The sequence below is a fragment of the Grammomys surdaster genome, unplaced genomic scaffold, assembly GCF_004785775.1.
Source record: "Grammomys surdaster isolate TR1022 unplaced genomic scaffold, NIH_TR_1.0 125688, whole genome shotgun sequence".
Taxonomy (NCBI): domain Eukaryota; kingdom Metazoa; phylum Chordata; class Mammalia; order Rodentia; family Muridae; genus Grammomys; species Grammomys surdaster.
Genome location: NW_021620524.1, coordinates 453,103 through 473,129, shown reverse-complemented (window position 1 = coordinate 473,129; position 20,027 = coordinate 453,103). Strand labels below are relative to the sequence as shown.

The 20,027-nt window shown below is 43.0% G+C and overlaps 1 protein-coding gene across 1 annotated transcript in view; it reads left to right on the top strand.

Annotated features, from left to right (window-relative positions):
• The window catches only part of Tbcd (tubulin folding cofactor D), a 167,658-nt gene that overhangs the window by 7,858 nt on the left and 139,773 nt on the right, over window positions 1–20,027 (top strand). Inside the window, exons 4-6 of the mRNA XM_028787874.1 lie at window positions 838–939; window positions 1,690–1,836; window positions 2,213–2,268. Of these exons, the coding sequence (XP_028643707.1) occupies window positions 838–939; window positions 1,690–1,836; window positions 2,213–2,268 (305 nt within the window). The remainder of the gene's footprint in view (window positions 1–837; window positions 940–1,689; window positions 1,837–2,212; window positions 2,269–20,027) is intronic.

Here is a 20,027-nt window from a genome sequence, read left to right as displayed (position 1 = left end):
CTCCTCTGCTGCCTCCTCCTCCTTTTTCTCTTCTTCCTCCTCTTCCTTCTCTTCCTCCTCCTCCTCCTCCTCTTCCTCTTCTTCCTCCTCCTCCTCTTCCTCCTCTTCTTCCTCCTCCTCTTCCTCCTCTTCTTCTTTTTTCTAAACAGGGTATCACTATGTAGCTCTGACTGTCCTGGAACTCACTCTGTAGACCAGGCTAGACTTGAACTCACAGAGATCAACCTACCTCTGCCTGTGTTGGGATTGAAAGCATGAGCCACCACACCCAGCAATAGAAGTGCTTAAGCTATAGTGTGAGGATGAATTTACTGGTAAATCTTACACTTTTCCTCTGAGGAAAGACATTTGATGGTCTGCTTTCTCCAGACTTAGAGATTTGGGAGTGACTCTGTGTAGTTTGTGAGTCTCAGGGAACTTGTTTTAGCTTTCTTTTGTGTAACAGGGTGAGGTTTTTGGCTGTTGATAGAATGCAACTTGTTTTATATAGGTGTTAGTGGGGCCATCTGAGGTGCATAGGGACTTCATTTTCATAAACATCAGAGAGAAATCTCTGGACAGGGTAGAAGCAGAAGTTCTCAGTTTGTAGCATACTGATATCTCTGTCCCAAATTGGGACAGAATATATTTAATGAATAAATAAGAGAAAGATAGCTCTCTCATCCCTTTGGTCTTGCTGAGTTGTTTCACTGCACTGTGACAGAATCTCCTCAGTCATTGTGGGGCATAGAGGATGGGTTTTGATGAAGGTATCAAGGTAGCTTTGCTGCTCGTTCTGTATTCTAATTATACAGTGTACTCCATATTCTGTATATTCTTATGTCTTTTTATTGGCAGGTTCGTGGATATAAAGTATTTCTGCGTCTGTTTCCTCATGAAGTAGCTAATGTTCAGCCTGTGTTAGATATGTTCACAAGTCAGAACCCTAAAGACCATGAGGTGAGTCCTCCCCAAGCCTCCCTGCTGGCTCCCTGGGCATTGGTAACTCTGTCTTCCAACTTTCTTTGGCTTTATCTTAGGCTGTTTTAAAATTTTTCCTCTGCTTCTTCTTTAGCATCTACACATACTACTTTAAGTTATTCTCTTTTAGAACCCATCCATTATAAAGTGAAGAGCATGCCTTTTAATTCAGTGTGACTTGTGCTAGGTCTCCAAGACCATGGCAGGTCCATGGTGGCCCAGAAAGGCTTACAGAGCACAGCACAGAGCTGCACTTATTATGACAGTGGGCTTGGTGATGTGTCAGTGCCTATGGTAGGCACTGGGTCAGTGGGAAGGCCACTTGGGTGCCAGTGCAGTATGGTTGGATCTCTCTTTCTCTTTTTAATTATTATTTGGGATAGGTTCTTGTTATGTAGCCCAGACTAACCTGGAACTTACCAGGTGGTATAGGCTGGCTTTAAACTTTAGATCTTCATACCTCAGCCTCCTGAATGGGATTACAACTGAGTGACTTGATGCCAAAATGCTTGCCTGCTTTTTCTTTTCTTCCCTCCCCCCCCCCTTTCTTTTTTGAGATCAGGTTTTACTATGTACCCTGGCTGGCCTGGAACTTATTATATGAATCAGGCTGGCTTGAAACGATCTACCTGCCTTGTCTTGTGAGTGCAGGGATTCAGGGTGTGCACCATCATACCCAGCAGCTTTGTCGTCTATTGGAATCATTCTGACTGTGATTTAACTCCTTAGACGTGGGAAACTCGCTACATGCTTTTACTATGGCTCTCTGTGACCTGCTTGATCCCTTTTGATTTTTCACGCCTTGATGGGAACCTGCCCACTCATTCTGGAGAAACAAGAATACCCATAATGGACCGGATTCTGCAAATAGCAGAGGTAACAATGGTCACACAGACCTTTTACAGTTAATTGTGCACTTGTCTTGAGATGAGAGTTTAGTTGGATAAACTTTTGGTGTACATATTTATATTTGTTTCACTGGTATTACTGCTTTCAGTGATGCCTCAGCTTTGAAATTGTGACATTATGTAGAGGTCAGATGAATCACTTAGCAAATCTCATTTCTTTACAGGTAATACAAATATTTGTTAAGCATGACAGTTAATATGTAAGGGATTTTAGGGGCAAGAGATGGTTAGAGAAACTATTCATTTTACATTTAATTTTGAATATTGTATAATAATACATAATTGTAGGAAATCTAGAAAATGAAGATAAAAATGCTAAATTGAAATTTGTCAAATTCTTGCAGTCTTACTTGGTGGTCAGTGATAAGGCACGAGATGCAGCTGCTGTCCTTGTCTCCAAGTAAGTCTTGTTGGCCGCGCAGGACTGTTGATTGAGGGGTGACTGTCCATTGTCTTATATACTGTTAGATGTTGTGTGTGTGTGTATGTGTGTGTGTGTGTGTGTGTGTGAAGTGAATTATTTTTAATATAAGTGTAAAACAGTGAATTAATCTGGTGGCTGTACTTCTTACCTTTGCTAGTCCCCACTAACAACACAGAGAAACCAAGGTTTATTTTGAGCTGCACCTCCATACTGGGCAGTTAAATGATTTATAATAACCCCTATGCTAATCTGGCTGCCTCCCAGCCATGATCCCAAATACTTGTGTATTATTTATCTGGCTCTTTGGGCTTCAGGTGTTTTTCCTCATGTTTTTTTCTCACACCTTCTCCTCCTCTTGGCTGATCTCAAGCTCCTTCTCTTTCTGCTTCCTTGGCTGGTGGAAGCTTTTGCCATATTCTCTCTTCTGTCCAGCCATATGACGATCAGCATTTATTAACAAGGCAGAGAGTAAATGGTAAGAATTGTTTACACAAACTTGAGGTAGGAGATTCTAGACATAAGCATTACAGTGCTGTGTCCAGATTGAAACAAGATGAGGGCAGAGAAGGCAGCATTTTAATAACAGGAGTTCAACCTTTACAGGGTGCACAAAAACCTCATGCCTACATTTCTGTTTTCAGATGAAGTTTCTTTAAGATCTTTATACACCACAGATCCTTTTGCCCTCTCTGAGGGAACAGGCAGCTCTGGTTGGTCATAGAAGACATTTGAGCCGGGCAGTGGTGGCGCACGCCTTTAGTCCCAGCACTTGGGAGGCAGAGGCAGGCGGATTTCTGAGTTTGAGGCCAGCCTGGTCTACAGAGTGAGTTCCAGCACAGAGAAACCCTGTCTCGAAAAAACAAACAAACAAAAAAAACAACAAAAAAACCCCCCAAAACAAAACAAAAAAAGAAGACATTTGAATCACAAGTGATCACCCTTTATGCTGCTTTGAGCTTGTGGAGTTGACTGACACTGGTTTGTGGCACTTGTAGGGGTTACCTGGTGTCAGTTTAGGGCTTGTAGCATTCCTTAATATGCATTTGGGGCTTGGGTAGCCTGGTGCTGTTTTGGGACTCACAGGGATACCTCATAAGGCCCTTGAATAGAAATACTCTTAGTACAAGTTTAACTGGGCTTCCCTTCTATAGTGTGGTGTTCCCCCTGAGGCAGCAGCAGTTGTGAGCTTTTGAGAGTCACCCTGGAAGCAGTTTATTCTGTTGTCTGTGGAGATCATGAACACACATGGGTATGGTTTGGGAATAAAATCCTCAGGCAGGGTTATATTGTAGTTCACTGGGTAAAATCTTACCAATGTCCTGTGTAGTTAAAAATGCAGGTAGGAGATGGTTTCTCTGGTGAGTTAAGGTGATCAGTACAGCCTGCCTGAGATGTCTTAGACATGCCAGTGATGCACATGAAGGCTGAATGAACTGTTTTGTGAATTTGAGAATGTTGAGATTTAAAAAAAAATTATTCTTAGAGAATTTAATACATTAGATTTTGGTCATATTTATTCCCTACCCGTCTCTATTGTTGTACGACACTGTTCCTGAGGAGACCTGATAGATAGGGAATGACAGATCAAAGTACAGATGCCACCAAGGTCCAAATTGGTCAACTAAGTGAATTTTATTGGGATCACTTAGAGGAATACGGATGAGGTGTTACTTACAGGAGTAGAAATGACTCAGTGAAAGCGTCACTGTCAAAGCCCACTCCAGTGTGGTTGACTGGTCAAGAAACAGAGCAAACTGCACAGTCTGTAAGCAGCTCAGCTTGTCAGGAGTTCTTGCTGCTCGTGTATATGCTTTAATGAATCTGGTTGCTTTCGGGACTTCCTGAGCTTAAGGAAGTTTTATGGAATACATGGAATATTCACCTTCCTTTAGAACATCTTGTTGTTTTACTTCCTTCTTAGTATTCTATGCCCTTTTTTGTTTTAGATTTAATAATTTTTATAAAAAAAAACCAAGATTTTTTCAATTTGTATTTTATGTGTATAGGTATTTTGCACGCATCTGTATCTTTGTACTGTGTGTGTGTGTGTGCGCATTGCTTGTGGAGGTCAGAAGGTGTTGAATCTCATGAAATTAGAGTTACAGATGATTGTGATCCACCACGTGGGTTCTGGGAATGGAACCCTAGGTCCTCTGGAAGAGCAGTCAGTGCTCTTAACCTCTGAGCCATTTCTCAAGCCCTAACACCCTGTGTCTTGATATACATGGTTTTATCTGGGAGGAAATTGATATGCAAAACATACCAACCCACATTTTGTATCCTTTTTAAAAAATCAACAACAACAAGCCCATGGAGTCCAATGTGGTGCCCATATACTCATGGGTATCGGGTAGTCCATGGAGCAAGGTCCACACCCTTAAAGACAACTGGGTTTTCCCTCTTCTAGGAACCATCAGCTGTCTGTAGCTCCTCAGTTAGGTGCTGGTACTCATGAGCCCCATTCCCCTTCACGGTATAATGTTGACTGGCTTGATTTGTGCAGACAGCTGTAGCTACTGTGAATTCATGAGAGAAGTGGTCCAGTCGTGTCCAGAAGACACTCTGTGTCTGTGTGTGTGTGTGTGTGTGTGTGTGTGTGTGAGAGAGAGAGAGAGAGAGAGAGAGAGAGAGAGAGAGAGAGAGAGAGGGAGAGAGAGCACGAGCGCACCATCTGTGGCTGAGCACGCCATTGACATTTCTTTGCACTTTGATCAGTTTTGAGTTTCTGTATTAACTACTGTCCATTGCACCAAGAGACCTCTCTGATGAGGTCTGAGAGTTGTACCATCTGTGGATAGAGATGTGAATCTAGCGGACAGTCTGATAGTCCAGATAGCAGGGTCATAGTAGCAGGGTTATCCCTGGGCCTGTGAGCTCCCTAGCCATCAGTTCTTGACCAGGTTTACAGTACTAGGCATGCGTTTCCTCTTGTGGATTAGGCCTTAAATCCCACTCAGAAAGTAGTTGGCTCCAGCAGTAATTCATGTCACTATTGTACCTATGTGCATAGCTTGCTATTCTGGTCATTGTTATAGTTCACAGGGTTCAAGCCTGGGTGAGATTGTTGATGACTCTCCCACCAATCCCCAGCAATCTACACAGTAACTTCTAGTACTATAGAAGCTGGCCAGCAGTGAGGAAAATTCCTGGTCAATACAGTCTTAATTTCTTCATGTCCTATGACCACTATGTGTGGTGTGTTACCTTCAAAGTTTTTATGGGCAGTGAAGAGCAAAGACAATAGCTTGTGTTGTTCTTAGAGTCTCTGGTATACCTCTGGCCAACAACTCAAGCAGAGGTATCCCACACTTGGTATTGGGCTATTCTGGAACTCATGTGTAGACCAGGCTGGCCTTGAACTCACAGACATCTGGCTTTCTCTAAGTCAACATATGGGTTGAGGGCAAATGACCCTTTCACAGGGATCACATATCAGTTATCCTGGGTATCAGATGTCTACATTATAATTCATAACAGTAGCAACATGACATTTATGAAGTAGCAAAGAATATATGGTTGAGGGCACCACAACACGAGGTTAGAAGCATTAGGAAGGTCGAGAACCTCTGCTCTAAGTGCTAGGATTAAAGGCATGTATTGGAATTTTTATTTAGCAACCTATGACTTCTGAGAGATGTTAGGATTCTTAATGATGTGATTTTTATTTTATTTATTTAAATTTCTATTTTATGAGCACTGATTGGTGTCTTGCCTGCATATATATCTGTGCAAGGGTGTTGGATCCCTTGAAGCTGGAGTTATAGATAGTTGTGAGCTGCCATGTGGGTGCTGGGAAATGAACCTGGGTATGCTGGAAGAGCACCCAGTGCTCTTAACCGCTGAGCCATATCTCCAGCCCGTGATATGATTCTAAATATATGCATAGTTACCTAAGTTAGAAATTTCAACATTTTCCCTTCTCCTGAATTGGTGAAAGTTGAAAATGGGTTGCAAAGTTTTGACTAGATAATGGATGGCACCTCAAATGAGGTGTAGCTGTAGCTTTACAGTGTTCATCTCTTTAAAGTGAGAAGACACACTTTTTTGGGCAGTTGGCAACCTTGGATGCTATGTTAGAAAGCATGACCCAGTGATGAGGTGTGGATCCTTCAAGGCAAGAGGGGAACACTTTCATCCCCTGGAATTGGCAAGGCCAGAGTCCTGCTATGCAGCTCTGGCTGTCCTGGAACTCACTATGTTGAATCAGGCTCAGATTAAAGGTATGTGCCACTATGCCTTGCTAAGGCCTCTTTCTTAGGGGCTACTCACATGGGAAGGAGAATCTCCGAAGGGAGGCTATTCCCTGCTTTATCAAGGTCTGAAAAGATGACAACTAACTAACTTCCTTCTTCCTTCCTTCCTTCCTTCCTTCCTTCCTTCCTTCCTTCCTTTCTTTCTTTCTTTCTTTTTTTTTTTTTTTTTTTTTTGAGACAGGGTTTCTCTGTGCAGTCCTGGCTGTCCTGGAACTCACTCTGTAGACCAGGCTGGCCTCAAACTCAGAAATCTGCCTGCCTCTGCTTCCCAAGTGCTGGGATTAAAGGCATACACCACCACTGCCTGGCAGATGACAACTTTCTAACTATAAAAGTGTTAATTATCTTTTCATTGCTGTGGAGAAATACCTGAGAAGAGGCAAAGGAGGAAAACTTATTCAGGCTCATAGTTTTGTAGATCTTTCTCCATGGGGAATTCATCTTAGTCATTAGTTCACCTCTGCGAAGTAGGAAAAACACTTTGAGTCCATGCTGTGTTAGAACATAGCTGAGAGGGTGGAACAGAGGTGCTGACCTCATGGTATCTGCTAAGTAGAGGAGGATGGACATAGAGACAGGGACTGAATACAACCCTCAGAGAATATCCTAAGTGAGGCATTTCCTCCAACTAGGCCAGCATGTACTACTAATAATGCCATCAAATTATGAACCCATCAATAGATTAGTCTTTACGGAGCTTAGAGCTCTTGTGGTCCAGACATCACTTCTGAGAAGCCCCATCAGCTGGTGAGCAGCTTTGACCACATGATCTTTCAGGACATTTTGGATTCAAACCTTAACAAAAGAAATCATACGTTTTGCAGAAGGTAATCCATATCTTCTTCCTTGCTCTGGGAGGTATAGCTGCTTGTATTCTGGTGCATGTCCCATGACCACATGTTCTGTTTGGCTGAGTTACTGCACCCTTGACTGTCCTGGGAACCCTTTATCTGTTCCTGACATGGATGCGAATATATTACTGCTGGCTATGTAGATGGCTGTCTTCCTAATTGGTTACCAAGATTAGCATGGACATTCCTGAATACTCCACATAAAACTACACTATTCTGATTGTTTTCCTGGCATGAATTCTTGTAAGTGGGGTCAGTACTTTTTAGGGGTTTAAAATATAGACACTGCAAAGGTTAAGTAAGTTTAAGGCCTTTTCAGTATTTGCCAGCTGGGTGGGAGTTTGTAAATGTTTCTTAAACTTTGTTAAATGAAACCTATTGTCTATTTAAAAATTAAAAAGTTACATTTAGCCGGGCAGTGGTGGCCCACGCCTTTAATCCCCGCACTTGGGAGGCAGAGGCAGGTGGATTTCTGAGTTCGAGGCCAACGTGGTCTACAGAGTGAGTTCCAAGACAGCCAGGGCTATACAGAGAAACCCTGTCTCGAAAAACAAAAAACAAAACCCAACAACAACAACAACAAAATTACATTTAGTAAAAAATATTACACTTAATCACTGCATGCATGTACATGTGTGCTTGTTTTTGTGTGTGTGTGTGTGCGTGTGTGTGTACATGAGTACTTTTACCTCTTGAACCATTTTGCCAGCCTTATTGTCTGCCCTGAATTTTCTGTTTGTTCTTACCAAACATGCTAATGGTGAGAGATGTGTGCCAAGCTTTACTCCATGGAGTATCTACAGGCCACAGAAGATAAAACTCAAAACCTTTGTTCACATCTTAGGATCCTACAGGAAAAGCCATAACCTGGAGCATCACAGCCTCAGTACCATTTTGTGTTGAGGTGAACAGAATAAGTGTTTCATTTGGTGCAGCTGTTATCCACCCTTTAGGGGCTGTTGTCAGACTTGTAGACTGTATGTACAGTGCAGCCGCTGGCCTGAGCTTGTGTGAGCAAGTACCCAGTGTGTTTGAGTAGACTGACATGGTCACTGGGAATGGCTCCAGAGGTGCTCGGTGACTTTGTTTACTCGGTTCTGAGTCACCTGTGTTCCATAGCCATCTTTTTGGTGGGGCCAAAGGGTGGCCTATGCACAGTAGCTTACTGTTCCTCGTGGAAATACCGTCTGTCCCCTACACTAATTGACGGCAGTGTTTTGTGCCCTTCGCTGCCTGTGGGTCTGGAACCACAGGCTTCCTTTATTAGCTGTACTTTTAAGAGTGAGCTTCCTGTGAACTTTAGTTTTCAAGTTTCTGAGACAATTCTGCTCATTAGCTGAGGCTTGTTTAAAACCTGCTTGTAATCCTCTTGCCTCAGTCTCCCAGTTGCTGGAACTACAGGTGTGAACTTCCATACCTGACTTTTCCTATAACTTTTTGTTTTTCCTAATTATTGTTTTACTTTTAAAATTTAGTTTTACTTTTATTTTAAAATTATTATTAAAAATGATTTAATAAATATTATTTGGAAATTTCCTATAAGAACACAATGTATTTATTTAGATGATATCTACCATGCCCTCATTTCCACCTCCAGCTTCTCTGGGAAACACCCCACTGCCCAGACAATTGCCTCCCCAATTCACGTCTTTGTGTTCCTAACTCACCGAGTCCAATGTGTGTAGCGTGTGTGTGTCTGGAGCATGAGTGATCTACCATGGGCCATGCTACTGAGAGTGCTGAGACCCTTATCTCCATCAACTGTCAAAAGTTCCTCAGCTAAGGGTGAGGCCACATGAACCCCTTTCTCCTCAGTGCTCTAGTGTTGAGTGGTTTGATCTTGTTTAGGTCTTAGGCTGACAACCACAGCTGCTTTGAATTCATGAGTGCATAGCCTTGTCATGTCCAGAAGACAGTTTTTGATGACGAGATTTCCCTGTGTAGCCCTGGCTGTCTTGAAACTTTGTAGACCAGGCTGGCCTCCTTGAATTCAGAGATCTTCCTGCTTCTGCCTCTCTAGGGGTGAATTTATTAGTTATAGCTGGCTATCACCTGAGAAATCCATCTTACAGACACTGTTCTCACTAATGGAGGGCAGCTCCAAGAATCCCACGAGTATAAGGATCAGCAGTCCTGTTACAGAGAGTATATGCTAATTAAAACAAGAGAAAGAGGGGAAATGTAAGCAATTGGTTTTTTTGTTTGTTTTGTTTGTTTGAATCTAAAATGTCTCCCTCATGTTGACATTTTGAGTGCTTGTTCCCAAGCTGATAATTAAAGGTGTGGACCACCACTGCCTGGCAACTTGCAGTCTTTCCAGACTTCTGGCTCTTTTGGATTTTTCTGTGCCCACTTCTGTGATGTTTGCTGAACATTTCTGGGAGTTGGAGTGGGTGTCCTATAGACTCCATGTAGGGCTGAGCACTCCGTGGTCATTTTTTCTCTCTGACCAGTCATGAGCCTCTAATAACTGCCACTCATCCTTTTCATAAAGACCTTCTCTGATAAGGGTGAGAGTTGTTCTGGTCTATGGGTATAAGGATAAGTATTTATAAGGTAGTTTGATTTCTGTGTTCCTTTGGCAAAATAATACCAGAAGGGCCTATGATCTCCCTAGCCATGGCTTATTGACTGGTGTTCAGTACTAGATAGGAGTTCCTTCTTGTGGAGTGGGCCTTACATTCATTTAGAAAGCTATTGGTTTTTACCTTCAGTAGTCATGCCACTGTCATACCAATGGGTCTATCTTGCCAGGCCAATCATTATTGTAGCCCTATGAAAGCTATCAAGGAGGAAGCTTCCAGGTCAGTACAGTTTGATTTCCCTATGTCCTGTGATTAAAGTGTGTGCTGTCTTTAGCTATAGAGTCTTAGTATCCAGTTCTAGTAAGTATCTGAGAACAGCAGCAATGCTTATATTGTTTGGTGGAGGTCTCTGGGACCCATTCCTTATAATTCTTATTGTCGTTACATTGTTACAAAGCTATTTAGATAGTAACATACAGAAAAGTATAGAAAATTTGTTATAAAAAGATAAGAACCCAGGCATATGATGACTGATGAATTTAATCCCAGTATCTAGAAGGCAGAGGCAGAGGCAGAGGCAGAGGCAGACACAGACACATCTCTGTGAGTTCAAGGCCAGCCTGATTGATATAGTGAGTTATGGGCTAACCAGAGCTACACCTTTCAACTCTGTATTGAAAAACAAAAAACCAACCACACACACACACACACACACACACACACACATACACACACACACACACAAAAAAAGGAAGATGAGGATAGAGCTTTACTCTTGAGATCTTTTTCATAAATTGTATTTTATTTATTTATCTATTTTTCTATGCATGTGGGTATTTTGCCTGCATGTATGTCTGTGCACCATATGCATGAAGGCCCAGAAGAGGACACTGAGTCTTTTGGAACTGGAGTTACAAATGGTTGTTAGCCACCATGTGGGTGCTGGAAACTGAACATGGATCCTCAGGAAGAGCAGCCAGTGCTCTTAATGATTGAGCCAATTCCCATCTTTACTCTTGATAGCATAAGCTTGAAAAATTAGCTTCTGTATTCTGCCTATGTACACTGGGCACGGTGGCATTATCCTGTAGTGTCTGTACTTGAGAGGGTGAAGCAGGACAGTCACGTGAGCTTTGGAGGCCTTTGTAGACTATATAATGATGTCCTCTCTAAGGGGGAAAAAAACAAGGTAAAAGATAAAGCAAGCTGTATTTCATAAAGAAAAAAAAAATTGGAACAGAAAATTAGAAGAATCCTACCTATGAATTCTAGTGTCACATACTATGTTTCTGACTTTTTCAGTGCTGTTATTAACACGTGTAACAGTTTCACAAGGTAGCATCCCACTTTTCTATTTGTTTTCATAAGCACTGGCTGACTTTGTGTATGCCATGTGTCAGGCCTGTGATTGCCTGTGTCACCTATGTGATTACAAGGGGACGATGATAGCCAGTTTTGCAGTCTGGATTGTTCTCTGTAGGTAGACCCTAAGAGGTGGAGACTTTGGCTCCAGTGCTCTACTGTGCAGTGCCTCTGTTGGGCCCAAGGGGTGGCAGACAGCCTGTAGAATACCCTGCTTTGAGCTGGACCAAGTATATATTCTTTGTTTAAAATATTTAATTGGTGTCTGTATTGGTTACATTTGCATTGCTGTGACCAAAATACTTGACAAGAAACCTCATTGCAGACAATCCTGAGTAGCTCAATTCATAAAAACAGCCAACTGCTTATGTTTCCCCATGCTCTCATCAGATACTCTCTGTAACAGGATTGCTGATCCTTCTACCTGTGGGATTCTTGGAGCTGTCTGTTCTCCATTAGTGCCCGTGGGATGCATTTCTCAGGACTAACCTTTTCTTCCTCTAATTCTGTTTTTCCTCCCCACCCTGCCCCCCGGTCCTTTATTTCTCCAGTCTTTGGAAACTTTCCTTTCCCCACTGTTTTTGTTTCTTGTTCCTTCTGGGTCTTCTTCTGTAGCTCAGACTGGACCTGTACTTTTTAGGTAGTTCAGCCTAGTGTTAAACTCATAATCCTGGTCCATCTCCTCAGCTCTGGGATGTACAGGTATATGCCATCGTGCTCAGCTGAACTTTTTAAAAAGATTTGTTTAATTTTATGTTTTGCCTGAATGTATGTCTGTGCACCATATGTGTGCAAGATGGCCATGGAGACCAGGAGAAGTATCAGATCCCCTGGAATGGTTGTGAGCTGCCACGTGGGTGCTGGGACTTGAATCTCAGGTCCCCTGGAAAAGCAGTTCCTAACCACGGAACCATCTCTCCAGCTTTAGACTAAAGTTTTTAACTCTATTTTTAATTTTTTATGTTTCTTTTAAAATATCTCTTTTATTAAAAATAGATTCTTTCATCATACAATATATCCTCCTACTCTGATCTTTCCCTCTTAATCTTCCCAGCTCCTGCCCATCCAGATCCACTCCCTTTCCGTCTCGAAGAGATAATAATAAAATACAATAAAATAAAAAATAAATAAAGCAAAACCCATCACATCAAAGATGGAATGAGAAAACCAACAGAGGGAAAAGAGCTCCAAGAGGAGGCACAAGAATTAGAGACCCATGGGTTGGAGAGATGGCTTAGCGGTTAAAGACTAGGCTCTCAACCAAAAATGAGTTCAGTTCATAGCACCCATAGCTGTCTACCCAGCCATAAAACAAAACAACCCCCCCCGCCCGCAAAGATCCAGAGACCCATTCGTACACACACACACACACACACACACACACACACACACACACACACACACTCACACTTACACTCAGGAGTCCCATAAAACACTAAGTCGAAAGCAAGCTATACTATATGTGCAGAGGACCTGGTGCAGATCGTTTAGGCCTCACGCCTGCTGCTGCAGTCTCTGTGAGTTCATAAGAACTTTGATTAACTGAGTCAGAGGGCCTTGTTCTCCTGGCTCCTCTATCCATCCATCTTGCTATCTCCTCTTCCTTTGGGTTCTGTAAGGGGAGGGATTTGATGAACATATCCCATTTGGAGCTGTGTGTTCCAAATTTCTGCATTTCTGCATAGCATCTGGCTATGGATCTCCATTCCCTCTCTGCTATAAGAGGAAGCTTCTCTGACAATGACCGAGTAAGGCACTGACTTATGAGTATTGCAGAATATCATTGAGTCATTTTATTGATTTTTTTTTTTTAAAGACCAGTAATGTTTGTTTTTCCCGTAGATCTATTTAGTGGGTGGTTCTTGGTCACCAAAGCAATGTCAGGTATGGATTTTGTCCCATGGAACCTTAAGTGGGGCTTAAGTCAAATCAGATATTGGTTGGTCACTCCTCCCACAAGCTTTTCGTCACCATTGCTCTAGCATATTTTGTAGATGGGACAGATTGTGTCTGGGTTGGTGTTTATGTTTCTCTTTTGGTAGTCTACAAGTACTTTTCCATACCATGGACACTAGAATGAAGGGGTGAAGGTTTTGTATAGGCATCAGATCAACCACTCCCTGTTCAATGAGTTGTGTGGGTGTTGTCTTCAGCAATGGGGCCTGACCATCAGTTTGTGGAGAGCAACCTATTGTCTTGGCAACATTCCCAGTTGTTTGGTGACTTCTGCAGGAGCCCTTTGGCCAACAGTACAATTGGATGTAAACCAGTCTTGGCACTGGAAGCTTCGTTTGGTTACAAGGGATGGCCAGTTAGGACTCTGTTTCCCTCATTAATTGGAGACTTCACTAGGGTTGCCTTTATGTATTTTAGGAGATTTCCATTCCTCTAGGTTTCCATACACCTGACTCAATTGCTCCTCAATCCTGCCTCTTCCTACCCTCAACCCTACCTCCCCTCCCCTCTCATTCCTCTCCCTGATCCTCTCATTCCCATCCCCCCTCCCTGCCACCAGTCCACCTATAAAATTGATTCTATTTCCCTTTCTCAGGGAGATCCATGTGGCACTTCCTAGTCCCTTCTTCTATATGTAACTTCCCTCAATCTACGGATTGTAGTTTAGTTATCGTTTATTTAATAGCAAATGTCCACTTACTATAAGTGAATACATACCATGTTTATCTTTCTGGGTCTGGGTTACCTCACTCAGGGTGATTCTTTTTCAAGGTTCTATCCATTTGCTTGCAAATTTCATGATGTTTTATTTTTAACAGCTGAGTAATATTTCATTATGTAAGTGTACCACATTTTCTTTATCTATTCTTTTGTTGTCTTATTACTCTAGCTAAGACTTTAAATACTATTTTTAACAGATATGGAGAGAGTGGACAGCCTTGTATTATGCCTGATTTTAGTGGAATTGCTTTGAGTTTCTCTTCACTTAGGTTGATGTTAGGCTTGTTGTGAACTGCCTTTATTATGTTTAGGTATGCCCCTTATATCTCTAATCTCTCTAGGACTTTTATCATAAAGGGGTATTGGATTTTGTCAAAGTCCTTTTCTGCATATAATGAGATGATCATGTGTTTTTTCTCTTCTTTCAGTTTGTTTATATGGTAGATGGCATTCATTTTTGTATATTGAACCATCCCTACATTTTTGAGATGTAGCCTGTTTGATCACGGTGGATGACCTTTTCAATGTCTTCTAGGATTTGGTTTGAAGTATTTATTTATTTATTTATTTATTTATTTATTTATTTATATGAGTACATTGTAGCTGTCTTCAGACACACACCAGAAGAGGGCATCGGATCCCATTACGGATGGTTGTGAGCCACCATGTAGTTGCTGGGAATTGAACTCAGGACCTCTGGAAGAGCAGTCAGTGCTCTTAACCACTGAGCCATCTCTCCAGCCCTGGTTTGAAGTTTTAATTGATTATAGTTTCTATTTTGTGGAATAATTTGAGGAGTATTGGTATTAACTCTTCTTGGAAAGTCTTGTCTAATTCTGTGCTGAAACCATCCAGCCCTGGGCTTTTTCTGGTTAGGAGACTTTTTTCCCCTACTCCTTTTTTTTCAAGACAGGGTTTTTCCATGTGTAGCTCTGGCTGTCCTAGAACTCATCCTGTAGACCAGGCTAACCTCAAACTCTGCCTGCCTCAGTTTGGTCAGGAGACTTTTAATGATTGCTTCTGTTTCACTAAGGGTAATCAGTCTGTCTAAGTTGTTCATCTGATCTTGATTTAACTTTCTAAGTGGTACCTATTGAGAGAATTATCCATTTCTTTTAGGCTTTCCAATTTGGTGGAGTACAGGTTTTTAAAGTATGTCATTGGTGAAATCTCTGGATTTCCTTGGTGTCTGTTATGTTCCCCTTTCACTCCTGATATTGTGAATTTGTTTATTTTCTCTCCATCTTTTAATTTGAATAAGGTTTTGTTGAACTGTTCATTTTTCTTTGTTTTGTTGATTTCAGCCCTGAATTTCATTTTTCTTGTCATCTACTTCTTTTGGGTGTGATTTTTTTTTTTTTCGAGACAGGGTTTCTCTGTGTATCCCTGGCTGCCCTGGAACTCACTCTGTAGACCAGGCTGGCCTCGAACTCAGAAATCCACCTACCTCTGCCTCCCAAGTGCTAGGATTAAAAGCGTGTGCCACCACTGCCCGGCTTTCTTTTCTTTTTTTAAATGTAGGTGCTTAGCGCTATGAACCTGTCTCTTAGGAACACTTTCATTGTGTCTCATAAGTTTGGGCATGCTGTGTATTCATCACACTGAATTTTAGAAAGACTTTAATTTCTTTATTTTTGTCTTGACCTATTTTCCATTCAAGAGGGAGTTGTTCAGCTTCCCTTAGTTTTTAAGCTTGGTGTTGTTTTGTTGTTGGTGGTACCTAGCTTTAATCAGTCTGAAAGGATTCAGGGAGTTATTTCAGTTTTCTTGGATCTGTTGAGACTTGCTTTGTGTCCAAGTATGTGGTCAGTTTTGGAGAAAGTTCCATGAAGTGCAGAGAAGGTATACATACAAATGCATGCATGCATACATACATACATTTATGTAAAACAGCTAGTTTTTTTTTTTTTTGAATACTAACCAGTTCTCTTGACTCCCTGCCAACCCTCCTCCTAATTTCTAGCCCAGCTGTGTTTCTGCTCAGATAGAAGGGTATCCTGGGACTCAGAAGCCCAGGAACCACACAGCTCTGAAGTAGGTCGGTGTCTCAGTGGAAGGGTATCCTGAGACACAGGAGCAGGAACCACACAGCTCTGAGGGGAGAAGGTATCTCAGTTGAAGGGTACCCTGAGACATGGGGGCCCAGGAACCACACAGCTCTGAAGTGGGTCAGTGTCCCGGTGGAAAGACAACCTGAGAATGGGAGCAGGAACCACACAGCTCTGAGAGGAAGCCTCAGAGGTGTTGCAGCTCCCAGGGGAGGGTATCCCCAGCTGAGCTGGGGAGCTCCAGAGCCTCAGCCCCTTCCTTTTCTTCATTGCTTTTTTTCTTGGCCTTTTTTCTGACTAGAGTTATACCATGCAGGAAATCTCAGGAAAGAGATTTATTGGAGGGTCCAGGGTGTGGAAGGATGAGTCCAGGGATGGCTGCCCTCTGTTCCCAGGAGACAGCAGGGAACTGGACAAAGGGAAGTGCTTTATATAGGATTTCTTAGTGGATGGATCTTTTCAGGGCAGAAATTTCCAGTTTGAGAATTGGTAGAATTTCAAGTCCTGAGCTTGGGGAGCTTAGGGATAGGTGGGTTTCCTGTTCAGGAATTGGTGGCTTTTTTTTCACCCTCTTTTTTATGGCGTTGGGTCTATGGGTTAGGGTGAGAAGTCTTTCCTGGTTGCAGCCAGCTTTTGCTAAGACACCATCTCTGTGGGGCTGCTGAGGAGAGGCTGGAGAGGAGGTACTGCCACTGTAGACAGCTCCTGTGGGACAGCTCTTGCAGCAGGGTAGGCTGAGGCAGGAAAAGGCGACATTGCCACCGTGGACAGCTCTTGAGGGGTGGTGGCTCATGCTGAGGTGGGAAAGGTAGTGTGCCACCATGGACAGCTCCCGTGATGTTTGCAGGCTGAGGAGATGTGGTGGTGTGGCTATTTTGATAGGGGCTGCCATCTTTGACAGGTCCTGCTGAGGCAGGAAGGAGGGGCTAGCTGCTTCTACCTGTACCACATGGAACATCAAGATACGTTCTTAGTGACAGAAAGTGAGATAATGCAGCACAGTGTCACAAAGAATATCATATACAAGGCCACACAATTCACAGGCTTCTTGCTTTCCTGTCTGTCTATCTATCCATCTATCTGTCTATTTATCTGTCTATCCATCTGTCTATCCACCCATCAATCCGTCTATCCACTTCTTTGTGGTTTTGGTTTTAAGACAGTTTCTCTATGTAGCCCTGGCTGACCTGTGACTCATAGGTAGACCAGGATGGCCTCAAACCTACAGAGATCAGCTTCAGTGCACCGCTTAGGGACTATACCAGCCCCTCCAAGTGTTTCTCCTACTGTTGTTGCTCAGTTCCTCAATTCCTCAGCAGTTTGCTTAAGCAGTCCCTCTCCCAGTTTTCCCAGTTCTAGCAGCTCCAAGCTATAACAAACCATTCTAGACTATCTGCTCTGCTCAGTGTCTCTTGACTCAGCTGTCACCAACTATCTTCTCACTCTGCTAGCCCCCTTTTCTCAGCCCCAGCTGGCTTTTTTATATTCTATCCTGTTCCTAGAAATCCAAGAAGTCACCAACACTGAAAGTCATAGGATCAAGCAGTTTTAACAGCAAAGAATTCTTAAAGGGCCAGTTGACTAGCAACTGGTGATTCTTTAAAGGCCAGGAGCTCAAGATAAAGGCCAGGGGCTCCCAAGAGGGAGGAGAGCATAGTGTTCACCATGGGGTACCTGCTGGCATTGGGGGCTTAGATAAAGCAATAATTTGGGGGACAGAGGTTAGGAGGGGTCCACCGGAGATGGGGGGAGAGGGAAGGAGGGCTGCAGCAGGTGTTCTGTTGCAGAGCTGGGTGTGAGACTCGGGGATTGGGTCTGGAGGAACAGAGGGAGAGGTGAAAACCTACAGTACAGTTTTTAACTTTAGTGTCAAACAAATCTTTTTTTTAAAATTTGGTTATTTTTACTGTTGAAGCTCAAAAGCTTAACTTATTAAGAGATTTAACAAGTACTCATTTATGTTTTTCTATGTTTGTCGTTGTTGTAACACAGAATTAATTTCACTTCGAATTTCTTTTGGTATAGGGCAGAGGTTCTCAACCTATGGGTTGTGATGCATGTGGGGGTTAGACAGGTCTTTCACAGGGGTCGAATAGCAGATATCTCGACTGTCAGATATTTACATTACAATTCATAACAGAAGCAAAATTACTGCTATGAAATGGCAATGAAAATAATTTTATGGTTGGGTCCACCAAACGAGGACTGTATTAAAGGTTCAAAGCACTAAGAAGACTGAGAATCACTGGTTTAGAGTTTGCATCAGGAGGGGTTTCCCTTCAATAGCTAACTACTCGTTCCAGAATAATTTTGTATCTGTTTCATATTTCTACTGATCTTTATTATTTTGTATCAGTTTGAAGCATACAAACACACTGATTTTTACAGAGTGGGGATTGTTACTTCCCCTTTCTTCTTTCACTCTGAGGCTATGTCCCAGTCAGTCCAACCACTAGGATTCCTAGTGTAGCTGGCTGGGGATTTCTTAGCTCTTTGTAGGTAGAATTCACAGGTAGGCAGGCAGTGAAAAGCTTCACAGCTGGTCTTGGTATCTTTTGTGAACTGTAGCATTTGGTAGCGTCACATTGCAGGAATAAACAGGCACAAGCAGCAACAGGTGGTGTCCTCTTGTGCAAGCTTCTGGTAGTAGTGTTAGTTCTACAGGTGTTACAGTCCTGAGAAATCCAAAGGTACTAGACCCTTAGTTTTATGAGTATCCTCATTCCTTCAGCAGCTGGTGTGCAGGTATAGGTATTGGGATTCCTAAGTGCTTAGTAATGTTCGGTGTTAAAGCTTTCTGGCCTGGGTAGTTTGAGTCCCTAGGACTTAAAGCCATGACAGTTCTCACGAACACTAGGGTCTGTAGTTTTTCATTTCTGGCCCCCCCCCTTTTTTTTTTCATTTCTGCCTCTAAATAGCCTCTGTCTGAAAGTCTCAGTTCCTCACTCTTGTCTTCTCTCTACTTTTGCTGTCATTCTTGCTCTGGCCATGTGCTCGGCCTGTTCCGCTGCCTGTTATTGTGTGATGGCGCAGTTAGAGCTGTTGCTGTTCTAGGCAGCCATCCTTTGCTGAGTCTAGTCCTGTTGCTGACAGTCACCAGTCTTATGGCCCTGGCTCTTTTGTAGTTGTCAGTGAATCTATGCATATGAGCCCTGGCAGAATGAAGGTAGAAGACAAACACTAGACTGTGTAGGTGCTGCTTAGGGAGAGGATGTGATCATCTTCCACTAGAGTGAACAGGTGACCGCTGAGGTCAGGTAAGAATTGGACCATGTTATATGGAAATAGGGAATCTAACCCCCTGAACATGTCTTATGAGGTGTGACCCACAGGAGCGGAGTCTTTACTATAACTCATGGGATGGTGAAGGGTGCCCGCTGTCCACATGTGCTTGGCTGTACATATTCTGGGAGGGGCAGGAGCACCGTACGTTAGTACCAACCAGTGTGTGCTGAGATGGTTTGTTACTCAGAGAGTGGATGTAGCTCCAACTGGCTCTCTGGATAACTGGGTTTAAGCCCCAGTGTAGGTGGTCAGGGCACTAGAGGGCAAGTAGATGTCAGAATTCCAGTCCTGACTCTTCTCTGGCTGGTGCTTCATATGACTCCCTAATGGATATTGCATGTGGAATACCCTATTGTGAACCCTCTGTCCCCAGGACTCATAGCTTCTCTTCTCGGCATACAGTTTCATTACTCAGAAGGAACATTATAACCACCTGCTGACACTGCCATGTCCATATTCCTACCTGAGACTAGTCAGGACATTCATCAAACCTGCTACCTGCCTGCTTAGGTCCTTTGGTTCCTAGTCCCTGCACTTACAGCTATGCATCTACTGTTAGCTCCTTTTCCCCGACACAAAGCTTTCCCTCTTGACTGTGTTCCTTCTTGTTCAGCTCTCCTGTGCAGGTTGTCATTGAGCCGCCTTTGGGGAGGTAGCACCTTCTGTTCCCCCTTCTTCAATTTGTCTTCTAGTTCTTCCCTTCCCTCCCCTCCCCTCCCCTCCCCTCCCCTCCCC